At 39.4% G+C, this 20,134-nt stretch overlaps 1 protein-coding gene across 6 annotated transcripts in view; it reads right to left on the bottom strand.

Moving 5' to 3' along the window:
• Window positions 1-1,691: 1,691 nt before the first annotated feature.
• Window positions 1,692-20,134, bottom strand: part of TUB (TUB bipartite transcription factor) — a 144,361-nt gene continuing 125,918 nt past the window's right edge. For all 6 annotated transcript variants that reach the window (XM_021529503.3, XM_077784282.1, XM_031505069.2 and 3 more), the window contains 4 exons: window positions 19,359-19,473; window positions 14,536-14,634; window positions 13,966-14,137; window positions 1,692-13,560 (listed from right to left, as the gene is read on the bottom strand). In XM_021529503.3, coding sequence (XP_021385178.1) covers window positions 13,427-13,560; window positions 13,966-14,137; window positions 14,536-14,634; window positions 19,359-19,473 — 520 coding nt within the window. In that variant the 3' untranslated portion in view covers window positions 1,692-13,426. The remainder of the gene's footprint in view (window positions 13,561-13,965; window positions 14,138-14,535; window positions 14,635-19,358; window positions 19,474-20,134) is intronic.

The following is a 20,134-nucleotide window of genomic DNA, read 5'->3' as shown; positions in this document are numbered from 1 at the left end:
CCTGTAGCAGCTCACCAGCAGCCTTCAAACTGGGATTCCTCCTGTTGGAATAACATTTCCTTTTCACCCTTTGCCTCAGCTTTCCCCCCTCTGACACAGAAATGCCTACTTAGAGGAGCATTTTAGAAAAGGACCATCAAATGAGTGTCTCCAGCTTTCTCAACTATTGACTGCTCACTTCTACTAGAGAACACTCATAATTTGAAGGAGAGCTTTGCTGATCAAAGTCAGGATTCTCAGAGAACTTTGATGAAGTAAGTGAATCAAAATCATAGGTCAGAACATCAGCAAAGCTGGAAATTTGAGATAAAGTTACAGAAGCTCAGGTCGATGCCCATTGGAAGCAGTCAGGCTCTTTAAAAGCACACATTCCTTTACTTGTGATGTTCCCCACCTGGCAAATGAAATGGCTGTATTTTCTGTTTATGCTAAAAGAAAGAGCTCATGTGTTGTTAAAACTAAATATTATGATAAAACTAGATTTAAAAACCCACAAATGGGCTTAATTCTCCCTGGATATTTGAGAATGGTTACAGATTGTTTTGGGCGTTCCATGGGATCAGGAAGAAAGCAGAAAGTAAGATCACTGCTGGCCCCAAAAATACTCTAAAGAGCATTAGTTATCAAATAGTATGTGGAGAACACATAAATGTTTTAGAAGTTTATGACCTAACTCTTTGCATTTGCAATTAACATCCATATTTTGGATTTTTAATTTTCCAGCTAAGAATAAGAAAACTATGCTTACCTTTGAGAACACAGAACAATCTAGTGCAATAATCTTCTATTTAAATGACATTTACTTGCAAATTCTAATAAAAATAATAAAATCCTGTGTTTCTAACCTCATGTATCACAAACATTGAGGAAGAAAACCTGAGTAAGAGTTAGAATATCATCTACATATCAATGGTTTTATACCGACCATGTATTTCAAAGCAAATGAATGCAACACCAGATCAGACAGACTGAGCATCCCAAACACAGCTGGAAAGGCTGGTCTGTCAAGTGATTTTTCTCATCTTTGGAACTTCATCAGTTTTTTGGAGGGGACACAGATTCCTAAAGAGTAAAGAGACACCCCTACTTTTTCTCAGATAGTGCTCACAGACCACTGCTCCTTTCTGTTTGGATCAACCACCTGCCCAAGTGCAAGATTACCCAAACTATATTGTTCATGACAGAGGAAATTGCAAAAACAAAGTTTAAATGGCACTGGAAACTCCTTATGTCAAATAATTCCATATCCAGTGGAAGTCATTTATTGAGGTGTTTCTGACCTTGGGTAGGGAAAGACATTATTGTTTCAAACAAAGTAAGTTTAATATTTCTGCACAGTGTTCTGTAGTCACAAACACTAAAATCAGTCGTTGCACATAGTGGTAAATAAATACATTTACTCCAGAATTCCAAAGAGTTTCTTTAAAAAAATTTAATTTGCAAAAGCACATTCTTGCAGCTTTATCTAAAACCCTCTAAAGTCTGAAGAAAAAGAGAGATGCCTGGCTACTCAAAACAGGCCAAGACAGTCTAGTGTGCAAGCAAGCCTGACATGTTACAGCTGTGGTGAAAAAACATGTCTGGTTAAATATTAGTTCTCATGATTAGGTCATTTTTTGTCAAATTTGATAGATTCCGTTCTTTAAAACCCCATATAATGTAAAGACAATACAGACCATAACATATTCAAATTCTACTGTATAACATCGGTTTATTTAAGAAAGGCAAAGAGATAAATCAGAAAATTTTTACTGTGGAAATAAAAAAAATAAAAATAAAAATAACTAATCTGCTTTTTCATTTTCTAGGGACAGAAACATTCATGTAGCACATTTTCTACTTCTTGAAGTTTAAGTAAACAAGTCAGAAAAAAAGCTTATTTTTCTTTACAGGCAGATATACTCTCAAAATATTCTAAAATTAGTATTTCTACAGCTGCTCCCAAACACTGGATCTTTCAGACTGTCATGAGCTGGATGAAGACAGCATTGGAAAGTACCAAATCAGCTCAGTGGAGCTCTCAGAAACAAACCACCTCTAGAGTATTTACTTTCTGAGATACTTCTAGATACTTCTAGAGGTGCAACAAATTACAAAACATCCTCCACAGACATTTTTTGTTTTATTTCCCTGTTTTTGAGTGTAAGAAATTGTTCAAAAAGGAGAAACAAAAGCCCAAGTCTTGTGATCATGGGGTAAATATTGGCTCACTGCATGGATGAATCCCACTGAAAAGTCAGCTCAAAGGAAAAGCAAATGGTTCTCTGTAATAGATACTCACATGGAAAGCATGAGAGAGAACAACTTTTTGTAATCTTTTCAAGAGAAAAAATTCACTTGCTCAAAATTATTTTTAAAAAAATTTCAAGTAACTGACTTTTTCAGAGATATTTTGCAATTATTAACCCCAAGGCAAACTAACAACATGGTTTATGCTCTCACTGAACAGAGGGGAAAGAAGATATCACCAAAGGAGTTAAGTTCTTAAGATTATATCCATATTGATATGCATGTGTGCACAAATGTTTGCACATCTAAACCTAGAAAATGTTGGAAAAGTCATACACTAAACCCATCCCACACTTAAAACTGACAATCCTGCTGGGCATGTATGTATGTCCCATTTATACTTTGCATACAACTGTCAGAGGGCCTGATTTTTCTGTCACTGAGTATAGGATTTGAATTTGAAATAAACTTAGTTTCAATCACCAGAAAAGATGTTTACACTTTTATGATAATAAAAAAATCATTAAAGCTCCAATATTCATCTTTTTTATACATGTTTTTCAGTAAGCCTCTGTAAGTAAGAGGTTTGTTTCTTGTCGACCTTGTTTCTTAGGGAAACTCCCTGTAATTTGCTAGTTCTTGTGCAGGTTCAGTTTCACCCTTAAATCATGGGCAAGGTTTTGTTTTTTCTAGATGCTTTGTGGAGTAGCAGTAATGACATCACTGAACTTGGCAGCACATTTAATGGAAAAGGTGAATATTTTTCCCCCCTTTGAGTGTCAACAGGTCTTCATGGGATGTATGTAAGAGCAAATTTTGGCCTCCCTTCCAAATCAAATTTTCTGAAGTGTTCATGCCAATAATGTCCAATTTTTGTGATCCAGTTAAGCCCACATTTAAACAAAGACAAGAAGACATGAGGACTCTGGCAGGGACACACAAGTGTGGCATTATGGAGACACAACAGAAGTTAGAAAGAAACATTGGCTACACCAGCAGGCTGGGGATTAGGTCTGACATGAAAATAAATGAGTGAAAAATGATATAATGAAGAAATATGTACAGAAATCAAGCAGTTTAGATGAGAAACAAGTAGTATGGGCTGCCTTCTTGCCAATATAACACAACATAAGCAGTGACTATCAGTCTATCACTGAACACTGGAACCCATGACTCCCTCCAAGCAGTGCCAGTGTGCCCATTCATTCTCTGGCAGGGGATCACCCTCCTGCCATTCCCAGCACATCCCACTGCCCAGCCTGCATGCTGGACTTCCTCCACATCTGCAAAGGAAGCTTGTTTGCACTTGGGTTTGCTTCTCTGCAACTGCACTCCTTGGATTCTGTGCTGCCTTTTTCTGGGTTTAGGGCTCAAAATAGTGCAAGTATAACAACAAGGTGATCTCTTCTGAAATGCAATGTGAACACAAGGAAAGTTCAAGTAACTTAAAGAGCCTCAGGTCCCGGGTTTTGCCTTCAGGAGGAGCTCTTTCTTCAGGATTGGGAGAGCTGTAATTTAATGGCTTCGGTTCAGCATTTTCTCTGCTAAGCTTCCATGCAAGTCTCTGCAGCCGTGTCCTCTGAGTGGTGACAGACACACAAGGTAGGGGACAGCACAGGGGGACAAACATGCACTGTGACAGAGCAGCGTGACAGTGAGCATGTGAGAGCTGCATGGCTCCGTGAGAAACCCGCTGTGTGTGCTTTTCTGACATGGCTTGCATGAATGCTAACAGGGGCTCTCATCCTCCAGATCCAGGCAGAAAGAAATGAGGAAGAAAAAGAGAAAGGAAGATTATTTTCTGAGAAACAAGCATGCCCTCCGATGGGCACTGTAAAATAAACCTAGTTCTATGGGCATCGTTTACATCATGCTCCTAGAGTCAAGCTCTGCTACACTAGTACAGCATCCTGGCAGCCACAAAATCCCAAGCAGAAAGCACACTGTTGTCAAGAATCTTAAATTCATCATACAAGTGGCAATAAATCAGAGAGTGCTGAAAACAACTGCAGTAGGAAAACAGGACTTGGGAAATGTGGCCTCTACTGTGCAGGTGCTGAGCTTTGGGTTCAGGAAGCCAAAAAATGTGGTACAGTAAATCCTAAGTGCCACCCTGAGAGTGCAGAGGGGCGAATCCCTTTACATGTTCACCAGGGCTTGGTCTGAAACCTGTTAACCACTTTAAAATTCCCCAACAACCTTGAGCTGCCCAACCTGATGAATACCCAAGTGGAAGATTATGCAACCAGAATTGAAGGCCACCCTACTTCAAAATGAGAACATATACACAGGGATTTAACACACTTTAATTCACAGATATTGACTTTATAGAGCTTTCGCTGACTTAGTGTTCTGGAGTGTCCCCCATATGGAAAGACCTACACATTTGAAAGAAGAGAAGGTTATAGGTGGGATGGAAAAAAAAAAAAATCAGGGAAATTAAAGCAAAACAAGGAATTTCAGTAACACAGATTACCATGAAGCTGAAAAGCATCTACCACCTGCAAGAAAGTATTTGAAGTGATACCAAATAGGAATTCAACCTCATGGACTTGTGCAGTGTAGTCCAAAAGACAGAATAAATGGTGCTTTTGAAAACAGACTTGGGGTTTCTCAGAAAGAAAAGAAAACCAAAAAAAACCTTGTCATAGTATCACTGGATTCAGTAATTCTTGAGAATTCCTTAGTTAGAGCTATATTCCACAATCAGCTTTTTGAAGTGATGAAGTGACACTGTTAGAAATCTTGTAAGACTACACATCCCTGCTGCAGCCCTACTTTAAAACAGAAGTTAGAATTAACAGTATACAAAATTTCTTTTCATTCTTTTTATAAAACACTGAATCCCCAACTAAATACAATTAGGAATGAAATAGAGCCTCATTGTTTGTTTGTGGGTGGTTTTTTTTTTGTTTTTTTTTTACTTAGGAAAACTCAGTGGGCTTGATTTAAATATTTTGCTGAGCAACTTTTCAGTTCCTGACACTTGTTCAGTGTTCCCATGTTGTTTGGAGTCATTCTCATAAATTAATTTGCATGAAAATTTCAGTCCAACTTAGTTGCCTGATGAAAACTCTGTAGTTACATGGTTTGCTTTGCCAGTATTCTAAAGTGAAACTGTTTAGTCTTCAGGATGAAGTTCAAAATGAAGACCCTCTGTCTCCTAGTGCTCACCCATGGCAACAGCTGGAACAGTAAGGAACAATAACATTCCTGATTGGGAAAAAAAGCCTTCTGCCAATCCAGCCATACAGCACTAAATGTCAGTGATTTTGTCTAGAAATCCTCTTTTTTTTCTTGGGTGAAAAGTTTATATTTTTAGTAACAAATACCAAACCACATGTAAGGCAACAGGAAATGAGGCAGAGTCTTTACTAGAAAACACAGCTCTATTTGTGTTTAGTACTGGAAATTCTGCCCTTCAGAAAATGTCATGGTGCACAAACCAGCAGCATTGTTAGGCAAAACCCAAGGAAAGCATATTATTATATAATATGCTGATATATATATATATAATATAATAGCTATGTTATGCTTTTTTCCAGCAGGACTATCAAGCTCTGTTCATACAACAGCTGATGAAATTGCTGGAAAAAGCAGCTGCCTCTCAACCAAGCCCACTTGGTACACCTCTAACTACTTGAAAGACTATTTTATTTGAGCTTAAACCACATCTTTGAAAATATTTTTAAAATAACTTAAAAATGCTGTAATATTTAAAGACACATCAGGATCAAAGAAGTTCTACTTCTAGAAGGCCAGGAGATTCTCCCTAGGGAAGAGAACAGGATGGTAATAATTGGGTTATCTTCTTCTGACTCAGACTTCAGGAATGAAGACCTCCTGCTATGAGGTGCCAGGGCTCCTAAAATTTTGTGAACACTGAACATCAAAGGCTGGACTTGATGGTCTTGAAGGTCTTTTCCAACCTTACTGATTCCATGAGCAGTGTCCAAAGCCCACCCAACACACTCTGGTTTCGTGTACTGGTGAGATTTTGTGCAGTGGCAAAATAAGTGATCTCATGATGTAATTTTCCAGCACATCAAGAGTAAATGTTAAGATTACACTTACCTAGATAGTAGGCCTTAAAAAAATAATTTAAAATTCAAAAGGAGTGAAAATATTCCTGCTGTTATTTGGTAAGTCAATATAGGAAAGGTACATGATTACCTACATGATGCTCAAGAGTGCCTAAGAGAGTTAAGAAGTGCACTCTTGCCAGGACTTTGGAATTGTCATCACTTAGTGTGTCCTCATCACTCTGACAGCTTGCTGCAGTCACAGTCTGGCAATCTGCATGGAGCTGCAGGATCAGAAGCTTACTAAAGCTTACTATATCTCCTAAATGCAAACTCAAGCTGCAAACCAAGCTTAAGAAAAGAAAATTCTGAACAAATAACCTCCTTGTAATTTCATCCAAACTGTAAGCATTAAACCTAGCTAGATTTAATGTTAAAATCTATAAAAATGTTTATAAATTACATTCTGTTACTTTGAGAATTACTCTTACACTTCATAAATTACTGACACTTCTAATGGCATAGTGCCAACTGGGACAGCCTCACTAAGAAGCCACAGATGCAGGGTGAAATGTGAGAAACACTGTAAACATCCCAGCTGAGTATAAAGGTAGTATAAAGGTAGAAATCATGAGGCTCATTATTTTTAAATCAGATGTGCATGACAGAGTCAAAGGGGGCAGTAACAATAGTTCTGAACAACTGAGTCACATCCAAGGGAAAGGAAAAAAGCAAACAAAAATAGAAAAAGGCAATTTGCAGCACAATTGCCAAGTGTCTCAGTTTGCTACATAAAAGCATAAATAGGTGATTGCATTAACTGAACCTCTGCAATGTGTTCAGGAATAATAGTTTTAAAACAGGAGATGCTGGGAAGTAAAACACAACCAACAACACACACTGTCAGAAGGAATAGTGTATCAGATGGTTTGCCCTTACTGGTTTTTTCTGCACTTTTAGTAACCAAAAATAACACAAGGTAAAAAAAAAAATGAAGCCTCACTTAAATCCTTGACAAGAATTCAACAGCATCAAGATTTGATCCTAGGAGATTGGTCAGTTACGTGGTTTCTACTTAGAAAGCAGAAAACTTCATATTTTGGTTGGTTCAGGGAGCGTTAACTTGAGTTCTGAGCACAGCAACACCACCTGTCATGCACCAGCCTCAAAGCACTCCTGGAAATCCTCTCAGCAGAGCAGAGATGGACACAGCCAGGCCAAAACCCAGGAGTTCCATTCAACCCATTGGAAGTGAGGCACAAAGAGGTTCCAAGATTTGCACACAGTCAGACACTCCGTTGGGATTAAAGCCCAGGTGACCCAATCCCTAGGCCTGTGTTGAATCAGCCTAGAAGACTGTGTTGACTTTAACACTTTAACACAGATTTTGACTCTTCAGGACTTTTTTTTTTTTTTTTTTTTGCCTGTACACAAGCACAGAATAGATCACAAGTATTCCAGGTACTTGTGAGGTTCTGACTCTCCAACAGGACTTTGTTACAGTCCGTGTGCTTAACAAGCTTTTGTCAGAGTAATTTTCAAACTGCCATTGAAGACTTAAATAAAACCATGATAAGCTTCCAGTGTTATTGTATAATCCAATTATGATGTGAATAGGGAAGGTTTTCTCTCAAAAATGTGTGCATAATTTTTCTGAACAGTGTCCTCTTCCTAGAGCCATTCAGCAAACCAGGGTACTGGTTCCATTAAAGAGTTTCAGAAAAGCCACTTAATTCAAATCTTCTCAGTGCAGGTATAGACAGACATACCCTTACTGAAAAAGGGTAAACGAAAATGTATAGGCAGTTAAATAAAATACAACATACAAAATAAGTTTTAATGCATTTTTCATCCAATATACAGGCATTTGTGAGTATCAGCTACTGAGCTATAGTTCATAGCAAAACACCAAAGCATTGAGATAGTTGTGCAAATTCTTTTCTTAGTTCCTTGGCAAGCAACCTACATAATTAATTTCAAACACTCACGGAGCAGAACCCTGGAAGGTACTTTTTGTACATGAGGAACAACAGGAACCTGATTGCATTAAGTAGCACATACAAGAGAAGCCTGCACCTACAGTTAGATTAACTCTACTGCAAGATTTATATGTATAAAACTACTTTATTCTAGTAATCAAAATGAGGCCTTTTGAGAAATCTGAGTCATCAGCCCATAATTCTATTAAAGGTGACTGCTGTGCTGTCCTTAATTGCCAAGCAAAGATATCTGATTGGTGAGCACAGGCTTCTGTAAAAGCAGGAAAAAATCTCAAAATTATGTTTTAGGAGAGCAATGGGATAGTGTGGGGCAAATAGTTAGAATGTCACAGGATCAAATCCAAAATCTTCCCTCTGACACCTGCAATATATTAGGAGAAACCTCCTCTGCCCAGAACACCAGGCAACCCCATGTATTGTCCTACTACAATAAAGAAAACCAAAATAATCTGATATTGCTCTAGACTCATCATGCCTTCAGGACAAAAACTCTTCTTTCCCCATCCTTGTTTTATCCTTATGTGAAATCACAAATTAATTAATAATACAATTTGTAAAAAGCTATGACACAAGAACTGAGAATGATTTTCCATAGTATGGACTGGATTGATGTTCTGATTTTTTTAATGGGCATCACCCAGGTAGGGGTAAGATTTTAATAGCAGAAAAGTAGGTCTAATGCCCAATACTTTTAGAGAGCTCACTCTAAGAGTGAGAAGGTATCTCTTCTTGTTTAAAGCCCCTCCTTTATTCACCACAAGGGAGCAAAACCTCAGAAAGTTTGAATTGATGGCATTGGTTCCCCATGACTGATAAAATTCTGTGGTGTCATTTGACTCCACAATGATATTTTTCAATTGTGCAATCACCAGGTTTTATTACAGAGCTTCACTCCAACTCCTTCAGTGCTAGGACCTCATGAGGACAGCCAGCTGGGAGCTCCAGCACTATTATAAGGCAACTTGAAGAGATTTGCCCAGTAATTATTACAAAAACATTATCACTGATTTTTTAACAGCAGAATTTATAAAAAGAGCCTGTGACACTACTGTTTTATGTGCTATATATTATCCTACAAAAGGAACAGAGCGATGACTCGCTTCTAAAAAATAAACTATTTTAGGCCACCAACACAATTCAGTTCACAAAATCACTTTCAACCTTTTGGGAAAAAAAAAAAAAAAAGAAGGAAAAATAAGGCAGCACTACAAAGGGAATCTAACAGCCTGCCTCCAGGCTTGTGGACAGCTCTGCTCACTGATTTGCAACCAATGCTTTGGAAAACTGAATGTTTACTGAGAAAAATTCTGATTATATTTTAGGCAAGCTTTTTTATCTGCTACCTTTTAATGTGTTAATTTACTCTACTGAAAAGCCAAAGGGCCAAATTCACCCCTCTGATAAGGCTTCCATTGTAGGAGCATCACTGAATGTGCACCAAAGGCATTATTCGTCTGTGGAGAGATCACTGAGCAATATTGTCAAACACCTTTGAGCTGCACATCCTTGAAGAGCAGATAAAGGAATTGTAAAGAGAATGAGAAGGAAACAGAACATCAGAGATGAAGAAAATTAGATAAAGGGCCAGGAAGAAACTGTTTGATGTAAACAGAGTGACAAGTTAGATTAAGAACTCTCATTAAAGCATGCAGCATTTGCCCATAAGCAATTCAGGCAAGGAATTTGTTTACAACTCTGCCAAAATCAACAGCAGATGCAAAAAAATCATCAATATTGGGATTTTAAATAACATTAAATCTACCGTATCCAGGCATTCACTAAGATTGTGTGAAGGAAATACACAGCTTGGGGCCATTCTATTCTTTGTCACACTGAATAAACAAGGTTATGCCCTGCTGCACACTGAATGCAGGCCCAGCAGAAGTTACTAACAGGAGTGTACCACCAACTACTCCTTGGCTACTTCAGTGTGCACATGCCTCTGAAAATACTTACTAGTACCAAGATTTTATTACTGATGGGGAAGAAAATGCAATTTTGTGAGGAAAATGTAATTTCAGGTATGACTCTTTGCTAAGAACCTGGTTTGACCTTTGAAGTTAAGAGGACATAATTTAGAGATGTGCTGGAAAGCTTGTGGCATCACTTTGCACATAACCTTTACCAGAAAATATCCAGGAAAAATTATCTATCAGAAATTATATAGATTCAAAATTAATCGCTGAAACTGCTTCCAGAGCAGATGGTGAAGGCCAAGTGAGTCAAACCCAGTACCATGCTCAACAATAGTGAGGAATTAGGGTTTTGGCAAAGGGCATCAGGAGCAAATCCTATTCTAACTGAACCAGATTTAACGAGAGTTCCTCATTCCCAGTCCCAAGTCAACATCCCCCTCTAGTGACCTCGATTTATTGTGGGGAGTTTTTCCCTCAGCAGCTCGTTGGCTGATGGCCCCGAACGATTCCGTCCAGATGATGGGAATTTGAGTCACCCCTTTCCTCCTGGCATGGTTACAGGTTAAAAAAAAAATACCTGGCTGGGAAGAACATGCAGTGAGAGTGAAGTTACACAATGCGCTGGCAGCAGAATTGTCCCAAGATGCTGAACTCGCAGCCTTTCCCCAGCCCTTCATTCTCACCCTTGTGCAGGAGTTCACTGCACATGAGTTTCCTTTCATGCCAATTCCCTGGGGGGGACCATGATGTGAGTCAGGACCATTGTTACGATCTGGGTTAAAAATAACCCTTCCTAAACCAGCTCCACTAAAGCCAGCAGGTTGTGCATTTGCACCAGGAGACGCTCAGTTCCTTTGGCACAGCTTGTGCCCGGAGAGGCAGAAAACCATGTGAGGTGCCATTTTCTCAGGCTCTAAAGGAAGCGTGTGACTGGCAAGGCACAGAACTCGAGCCATGCAGATCCAGCCATTCCCCTGCTGCAGAGCTCTTCAAATCCACATCACACCCAAATAACAGCACTGGCAATTCCGACTGCTTTTGTAGTAGAGCCAACAAAAAATTCTGGTGATCACTGGGAGCTAGTTTTTAAAGGCTGATATGAGGTAAGCAAAGGCCTAAGGGCCTTCTGTGTTAAATCCACAGTGAGATGACACATGGGGATGTGAAATTGTGGGAAACCACCAGCTACAGTGAAAAACCAAAGAATCGCCCTGCAGCTCATGACTCAGCACTTGGATCACTCATGGAGGGAACCCATGCTCCTTTCTCTCAAACAAAAGGTGTCTTTCCATTTTATACTATTGCATGGAAAGGCTCCTTGCAAAAAGGTGAGGGAAAAAAAAAAAAAAAGACAGAGCTTCCTGTTAATTAAAGAGAATATTTGATATGCTGAGTCTACCAATAAAACAGTTTAAAGCCAGCAGATTTTCTTCCCAGAGATTGTTTAAAATATTAGAAAAAAAATGCTGGTAATTATTTATTTTCATCTCTTATCTGAAATTCCTTTGTCTGTATACTGGGAAGGAAAGCTGAAGGCAAAGGTGAAGAGAGCATATTTCTTTAGTTAGTTGAAATGATACAGTCCAAATGGCACAACCTTGAGGAGAGTTTTGTGGCCTGTCCCCTACAGTCAAAAAGGGCCTGTCAACTATGAGACAGTCAGATTTTATCTCATTTTTACATCGTATAATCTCTGGTTGTGCAGTACAGGAGTTTATAAGGAATAAAAGGAGGGTCTGAATACACACAGTATAAAACACAGCTACTACTTCATTCACATTTCCACACCCTTCTGGTGACCATAAATTCCATTACTCTGAGTGCCATTCTGGACAACATTGCACAGAAAACGGCAGCAAGGCCATTATTTTTAAAGACGTGTGACCATTATTTTTACAATGTGCTTTCAAGATGCAGCTCCTGGCTTTTGAAATGTTCAGGACAGAAGATAACAATGGCTTGTTCTTTGCTTGTGTTTTGTTTTGAAATGGTATTTGTTTATATATTCCAGATAGATCAGAAAAATGGAAATGCAAAATCTGCACTATTTTAAGCTATTCTGTGTCCTGCCAGTGTCTCATTTGTATGCAGCATACACTAGATTTGCCTAGAAGGATTTAGCTCAGTAGCTGGCACGTTTACATCAGAGAACAACATACACAATTTCAATTGATTTCAAGCATTCTTACAATGGGAAATAAATATGAAAAGTGGCTGTTGCTCAAAGTTCAAAAAATGAGATCAACAAATTGTAAAAGCTCAAAAGGCCAGACAAATTTAATAAAATATTTCCATTTACCTTCCTCAGCTTTACACAGCCTGTTCAAAATAATCAGACTCTCTGCAGAGTGCCTTTATCCAATTGTTTATATCACTTCATACAAAATATGTGTTTGAATTACCACAGCAATACAAGGATATAAATTCCCAGCCTACAAAATGCCAAATTCAACATAAGTTATGCTTTCTTGGCATCAAGATGTTTTCCTTTTCCCTTTCTGTACTGCAAATACATTTCCATTTGAAACAAATTAAAAAGCATGTAGATGTTAAAACATAATGACAGCTTAGAATTCAAGTGACTTGTGCAACATTATTTTGTGCTTTCCACTTCTCCATTCCCTCCTACTGCAATTAAAATTCATCATGCCCTACTACATGTACAATAGCAATGCATCAAGTTCAGTCCAGTAGAGGTTTTCAACCTTCAGACTCGGCTTTATACTACATGAGATCCTTGCACAATCAAAAAAAAAAAAAAAAAAAAGTGCATCTTTTTCCTCATCTTTCTATTATGCTGGATGATGTGAAGCTCTGATTAGTTGATGCAGGAATGCAACCTTGAGGTACGATTGCAGCCTCGGAATGATTCTTAAATGTAAAAAGAAACTTTTGGAGTGCTCACGCCCATTCTGGATTTTTAAAAAAGACACCACTGTCATGGTGCTACAGGAGCCACGGTACAGTACATCATGGCACACACCCATAACATAACCAGGGACGTGAGAAACAACTCCTATTTACAAAAACTTGATGTCACTTCCAGAAAAATATGACAGAAAAAAAAAAAGGAAAATATAATTTCCTGAATGTCCTGAATTTTTAGAAGATTCCTTTTACTTTCTCTTCAGCAACAGAGTGGTCCTCCACAACTGTATTTTTCCCTGACCTTTTTAGTATGGACCATAAGCGACACCAGCAGGAATTGGGAATCATATGGCAAACTGCTTCCTTCGAGAGGATGCTCACCCACGCCCCTTTACTCACAAGCCAGCTTGCTGTCAAAACTGGAAAGGGCAATGGAAAAGGCTTGTAGTGCACACATTGGGTAGTTGTAGTCCATGGTGAACACGTCCTCAGCCACGCGGCCAAACTGCATCACGATGTAGTCAGCTGCCAGAAAGGTCAGGAAAGGCAAAAAGCATTACTGCTGTTTGCAGCCCTCACTAAAAAATAATAATAAACCCTACCCCCTGTCCCAGAGCAACGAAATACCACCCAAACATGCTCACTCATCAAACTTCACAGCACTTATTCATGCAAGTGGGTGTGCTGATAGCAGAGCGAGAAGCAAGGACAGCTTGAGTGATAAAGGGTTGCAAGACTTGTTAGCGTCAAAAAAAGTGACGCATATAAAAAGTGCTTTTTCCAAGAACAGGGAGATGATGGCTTCTGTGCAGACTGTTGAAGCCTCTTATACAGATCTCAATTAAACCTGCTCAGGTGACAACCTGAATCCCTCCCAGACTGTGCATGCAGTGCTGTTCCTACACCTTACAGGCAGAGAGCTCCACTTACGATCATTGTCATGGATAATCTGGAAGTTCTTCACCGAGGCCTGGGTGACTCGACCATGGAAATTCAGAACATAGGACTGGGTGTCATCATTCCAGACTGGGGTTTTGTTGTGCAGCTCAATGACACTCTCTGTATTTTTGTTCTGCCACCTTGCAAGAAGTGTCTCATGTTCCTGCACACACCACAGATACACTCTTCAGTTTAACATGCTCGCATGATAAAAAACACATTAGCAGAGAAGAAAAAATTCATCAATCCTGGCCCAAAGACTAAATTCTCAACCGTCAAAACTTCAATAAATGAAACTGAGAACTGTGAGGATCTAAATGCAAATGTGCATTTGAGTCCTTTCCGAAGTTTGATAAATATTAGTTGTACCTTTTGTTATCAAAATACTTTATTTGTAAAGCTTTTGTGAGTAACATAAGTAGTCACACCTCCCGTTGTTCTGCAATTGCTTGAATACTATTTTATTAACTTCTAGGCCTTCAGAAATGCAAATAAAAAACCCCAACTCTACCTGAAAAAGAATTCAAGTAATTCTTAGTACTGGCTGCTGGTAAAACTTACATTTCGTGGTCTGATGGAAACTCTTTCATGATCCATATTCATTCCTGGTATGATCACGCTCATTTTACGAGGTCCTTTAAACCCCAGGACATTTGTTTCCTAAAAATGTTTAGAAAAGATTTCATCATGTTTTTATTTTAAAGTTAATTTTTTTCAGCAGATAGGCACTGTGGCAGCCCAGGGAACTTATTTGTTAGTCAACTCAAAAAACATCTTGAAACTCCCACCTTCACTGGCACTGCCAAACATTCTAGCTTTGTCTTAGAAGCTCCGACAACAGGAAAAATGGAAATAGAGAGGTTTCCAAAAACACTCCTAACACTGGCTGCCAGGAACCTTAATGTAATTTTTTTTTAAAATCCCTTTGTTAAGAAAGGATATGAATTAACCAGATTGCTTGGCTACTGCTAGATCCCAAAATAAAGTAGTTGCAATTTAAAAATCATAAAATGTAGACACACATATTGATGTGAGACAAAATTAAATATATGGGATCAGCTCCATTTATTCCAGAGCCAGCACAAAAGCAAACAAAATGCTAGTCAGAACATCTGATAGCAGTGCTGTGGTTTTCAAAGTTTGCTTAGAAATGACCATGGTAAAAGAACCAAACACATTAGCATAATGGCAAATTTTCTAGCTATGAAGACAGGGAAAGTAAAGAAACCACATGGGCATCAAAAATAAACCCATGGAAAATACAAATTCTTCCATCAAAAGTGATCTGATGCTTTCCTGACCAGCTTTTCACAAGAGAACTAGAAAAGGTAAAGAGCAGTATTTTCCAGTAAAACACAGTTTTAGCATTAACCCAGTGAATGAAACAGTGACACCTTGAAGTCCATCTCCTCATGTTTTGTATAGGATTTTTCAGTCACGTGTATTTTTTTCCCCATCTGCCAAACTGAAATGAAGGGCTTTGGAGATGCACTAAGGAATCTCAGGAAGAACATCCCCATTGTTTCCAGCAACATACCACAGGATGCTAAGAACCAGACACCCCTAGGCTCCAGCTGGTGTGTTTTTACCACTGGGACATTTAAAAGTGATTAATTCAGCTGTTTCTGCTTTTATATTTTTAATTAAAATGTCCTGATTTCATGGAACACTAAACTTATTAAAACACATCTATTTTTGCAAGCAAAAAGCCATGTATCTCAACCCACTGGAAACATCTGAAAATACCCACCTAAAATACCCACAGCTTTGACATCACCACACCTTTGAAATAACTTTGCCTGTTCCAGCAAATCATCTGGAGATTTTCCACAACTCATTTAAGATTTGCATGCATGCAAGAGACATTCTATTGGATGATTTTACTGCATGCTCCTGAAGCAATCCAGGCATATTCATATATCTTCCTAAATCTGCACATTAATGGGAAGATCCTGCCTTTTTTCTGAATCATTCATGTCCCCTCCTTTGGCAGAGTAAAACATGTTATCAGTTCAGTTGGTTCTGCATCATGGCAAGATGAAAACTGGTATGACTGCCAGCAGATTTTATAAGTAGGAGAGACTCAGCTCAGCAGAGGACAAGTTCTAAGAAAAGATTCATGCTTATGCTTATTTTCCACTAAGTACTGACAATTTTGGGCTTCTCTGCTATGCCTTACAAGCTTTTCTTCTCCTTGAGCTGCAGTTATACTGTACATAATTAATTTAGATGCTGACTGGTTGAAGACATTGTTGAAGGTAAAATTAAATAATAGTGCTGAATCACTTCCCTCCCAGCAAGCAGAGGATAAAAACAGCACTATATTCTTTGGGTTTACTCAGAAACACTGAAATTGGTACCTCTGGCAGATGATAAGAGAATGGTTACTAGTTGCAATTACCACCGTCACCAATTATCACACACTGTGCTGGCAAATGCTACCCTTTTGCTAAACTCACAGTACCAAACTGACATTATATAAACATGGAATATGTGAGGAGAATGATTAAAATTACCTCACCTCCTGCTTCACTCCCTGCTTCTCTTTTATTTCCCTCCTCCATTCTTTTGTGTGTGGAAATTTAAGACTACAAAGGGTATTATTAGGGGAACATAAACCAAATTCTGATTTTGCACCATTTTAATGCCACTGACAGTCTTGGTTTACAGAGGAACACAAATGTTGCTCACTAGCAAAGTACTAACTGACTCAACCAGGACACCAATGATTTTTATCAGCTCAGGACTTATCCCAGGATTGCTGCACTCTCTGCCTTAGCCCATCCAATCAACCTTACAATAAACTGGGCTGCAAGAGCTTCTCCCCAGGGCTGCCTTTAGAATATTTCATACTTTCAAATAATTATGTAAGCATGTTGCTTTAGTGGCAATAGCTGCCATGATAAAAGCAGCAAGGTGAATATCTCAGCAGCTCCCAGGAGATTAACGATTTTATTACCCCCATTTTCTTGCAGTCACTTCCCTTCCTGGGCTTGTTTCATACAGCTGTGCCTTGTCCTTAAAATTCTCTGTAGAAGTTACTATTCCAAGGAAGGCCCAGCTCACAGAACTCACAACACTGGAGGAGCACAATGCAAGTGATTGAGGCTTGAGTAGGAACACAGAGTCTTACTACTGTACTGAAACCTGAGCCACACCTCAGAGTATACAAATGTGAATGTTGTGGAATGGGACACAAGCTGAACTGTGAGATACTGTGGAATCCAGCACAGAAAATCCTGCTGCCAGTGGCACAGTTGCTGCTCACTGCTCACTGGTTAAATTTTGACAACAATTCTGCAATCAGCCATTAGGTGCTGCTGCAGGTTTATTAATATGCTGGCTGCCAACACAGGGGGAGTAAAAGTCAACAGCACCCGAGGAAGATCTGACCTTGCCTAGCTTTGTTCCTGTTGCTTGAAACACATCTTAAGGTGAGCTCCACAAAGAGAGCCCCCACCACATTTATCCCACAGTCAGCCACGGATGCATCACCACTTTTGCCTGTATAAATTACACCTGCTGAGATGATTAAGCAGGTCATGCTCAGTAAGTTGGGTACAGCTTGATCTCCACATGGGTACTTTGCTCAGATGAGCTGAGGGACAGTGAGAGGTACTTTCAAGGTAGTGTTTTTATAACTTTTGCTGCAGGGGAAATCTCAGGGCAGGAATTAAAATACTGCCTTAAGACAAGGGTGTTTTGGCTCTGCTCTTCCTGGCACTCTCTGCTCTGGTTCTGCTGCAGCCAGGAACAATAATCTCACTTCAGCAAACCTGGCTAGTTTGAAATGAAAGACAATTCAAATTTCCTTTTGTCCTCTGGCCACAGCGCACACCTGCAAGCCTGCTGCCTTACTCCATCAGTACTAAAATATCAATGGAAAAAGTAATTTTCTTATACAAATGTACCAGTTTCAAACTGCTGATTACAGACAAATAAAAGCAGTTTATCTCAGCCCCATTCTCCAAACAGTGGCTATGGTTTGGTTTTCCAGCACTCATACTTCTAATTACCTCTGCTGACCACAACAGCCTTTTATTTGGTATTGTTCACCATTCAAGTATCGTTTGTTGTTGACTTAAGCAATGCCTGCATTTCTCAATATATAACTTTTTCTTTAATTTGCTTTGGTTTTCTTTTTGCATTTCCAGTTTGCACCAGATTAGTTGCCTGGCTCCAGGGAATGCCATCCTATATAAACCATAAAACTACCTTTATTAAACATGTATGTTCTGCTGGGCTTCTACTGAGACTTCAGTTAAAGTAACCTCAAATTCTGGAGTCTCGTTTTAGATCCTGCAAGCTGAGTTTTTGGAAATTCTCAGAACTTTAAATCCAATAGGAAGGGAGGGATATGTATCTGCTCATCTGCCACATTAAAACTGCATCCTAAGCAGCAGGAAGAGAATGTGCTGGCAGCTAATACTGCCCTCCTTCAGAACTCCTAGCACTTTGCACGGAAGAGATGGCTCTGAGCTTCCTAGCTCATGGAAATCTTCCAGATGCATTGCTTTCCACAGCCCAAAGTTCACCCTTCTGGGAACACATTCTGTGCATACATTGGGTATGTGGTGGACCTCAGCCTTACAGATTTCCAGGCATCCTTGATTAGATCTGGGCAGGAACTCTTCAGAAAAGTCATTCTTGGATATTTTTATTGAAGCTGTTGATTTGTGAAACCAGAAGACTTTCTGTAGCAGTGTACATACCAGTTTTCACTGGAAGGGTTTTTCTTGGGCCCAAATATTTCTGGACAGAAAGAACACTCTTACCAAAAACGTTATTCATTCAGCAATCATAAAACAACAGCAACTGTGCTTCAAGTCTTGATTGTACTGCTCCTGACAAATGCTACTTACTCTCCTGTAAGAGTCTGATTTCTCTCATTCAATCAAATTTTGGATTTTACTTGGGTTTTTCCCATGGTAAAAAGGAGTTTTAGAATTTTTATCCCAATCTCAGCTGCTGCAGACCTAGCTGTCAGCCACCAGTGGTTTGGATCAGAGAGGCCTCCTCCAAAACACCATAGCAAACAATCATACTTTAGAGCAGTAATGCCATGTGCACAGCTCTTCCCAGTTCAGGAGGTTCCCTCAGGTGGTGCCTGCAGGCTGTGATCCTGCCCTTTCTAGAGGGTTATGTAAGAACTTCAACACCTCCTTCTCACCAAAGGTGAGAACTGGGCAACCCTGTACAGTGCACAAGGCTTTTCACCTCTGCTTTGCACTGAGCCTGCCGGTTTCTCTGGTGGAGATCAGCTGCCTGGTTACATCAAAGTCTGAATGCTGATTTACATAATCAGAAGTGAGAAGGAAATTCAGTGTGCTGCTTCAGAAAGTGAGCTGCCCTTCCTGCACGCTGTGCCTGTGAGCAGTACTTACGTAACAAATAGCAGCTAGCTCCTGACGCAGGGTACTCGCCTCCAGGCTGGATGTTGTTTTCATTGGATTTACTCCATTGTCATAAACTGTAAACTTAGTTCCCATAAGATTTGATCTACCAAGAAAAAAAAATGGAAAATCCAATCACCATTTGTCAGCAATGCTGCCTGAGACATCTATCCTTTACTGCACTGTGGCCCCAGAGGAAAGGTAAATACTGAGTATGGAGAGTTGTTATTTCTAATCCCAGCTACATGGCAATTCCTAGATTAAAGGGCAAAATGACAAAAATGTAAAGGTACAATACCGAAGTGTATACTAAAGGTCCCTTACCATCATGCTAGAGATTTCTGATAACATCTTGCAAACTAGGAAATACAAGAAAGCTGTAAGGAAACACTTGGGTGGGGTTATTTTGTGTGTCTGCTTGGTTTTTAAAATACACTTACTCGCTACAAAACCGTCTGCTTTCTTACCTGACTACTGAACTCTGTTAGAATATAGGGAGTAACTTTTATAAAGCCATTAGTGAGATCAAATCTCTCCTACTGCAATGGAAAGAAGTGCAAAATACAGCGCAGGCACAGATGATCTGAACATACACCCAGAGGCTCCACGGTGAGTTCAACAGCAGACTGGCTTTACAACGTGGGGACAGACAGGAAAGGAACACGTGGTTCTGAAATAATTCCACTACCTGTAAATAACTAATTTGGACCTTGAGGAACAGGCAAAGCCAAAGGGATTTTCAGACTGTGAAACAGTGCATTCCAAAG

Source organism: Lonchura striata, chromosome 6 (assembly GCF_046129695.1).
Source record: "Lonchura striata isolate bLonStr1 chromosome 6, bLonStr1.mat, whole genome shotgun sequence".
Lineage (NCBI taxonomy): Eukaryota > Metazoa > Chordata > Aves > Passeriformes > Estrildidae > Lonchura > Lonchura striata.
Note: the sequence above shows the minus strand (reverse complement) of the source record. Positions and strands in the feature narration are given on the sequence as shown.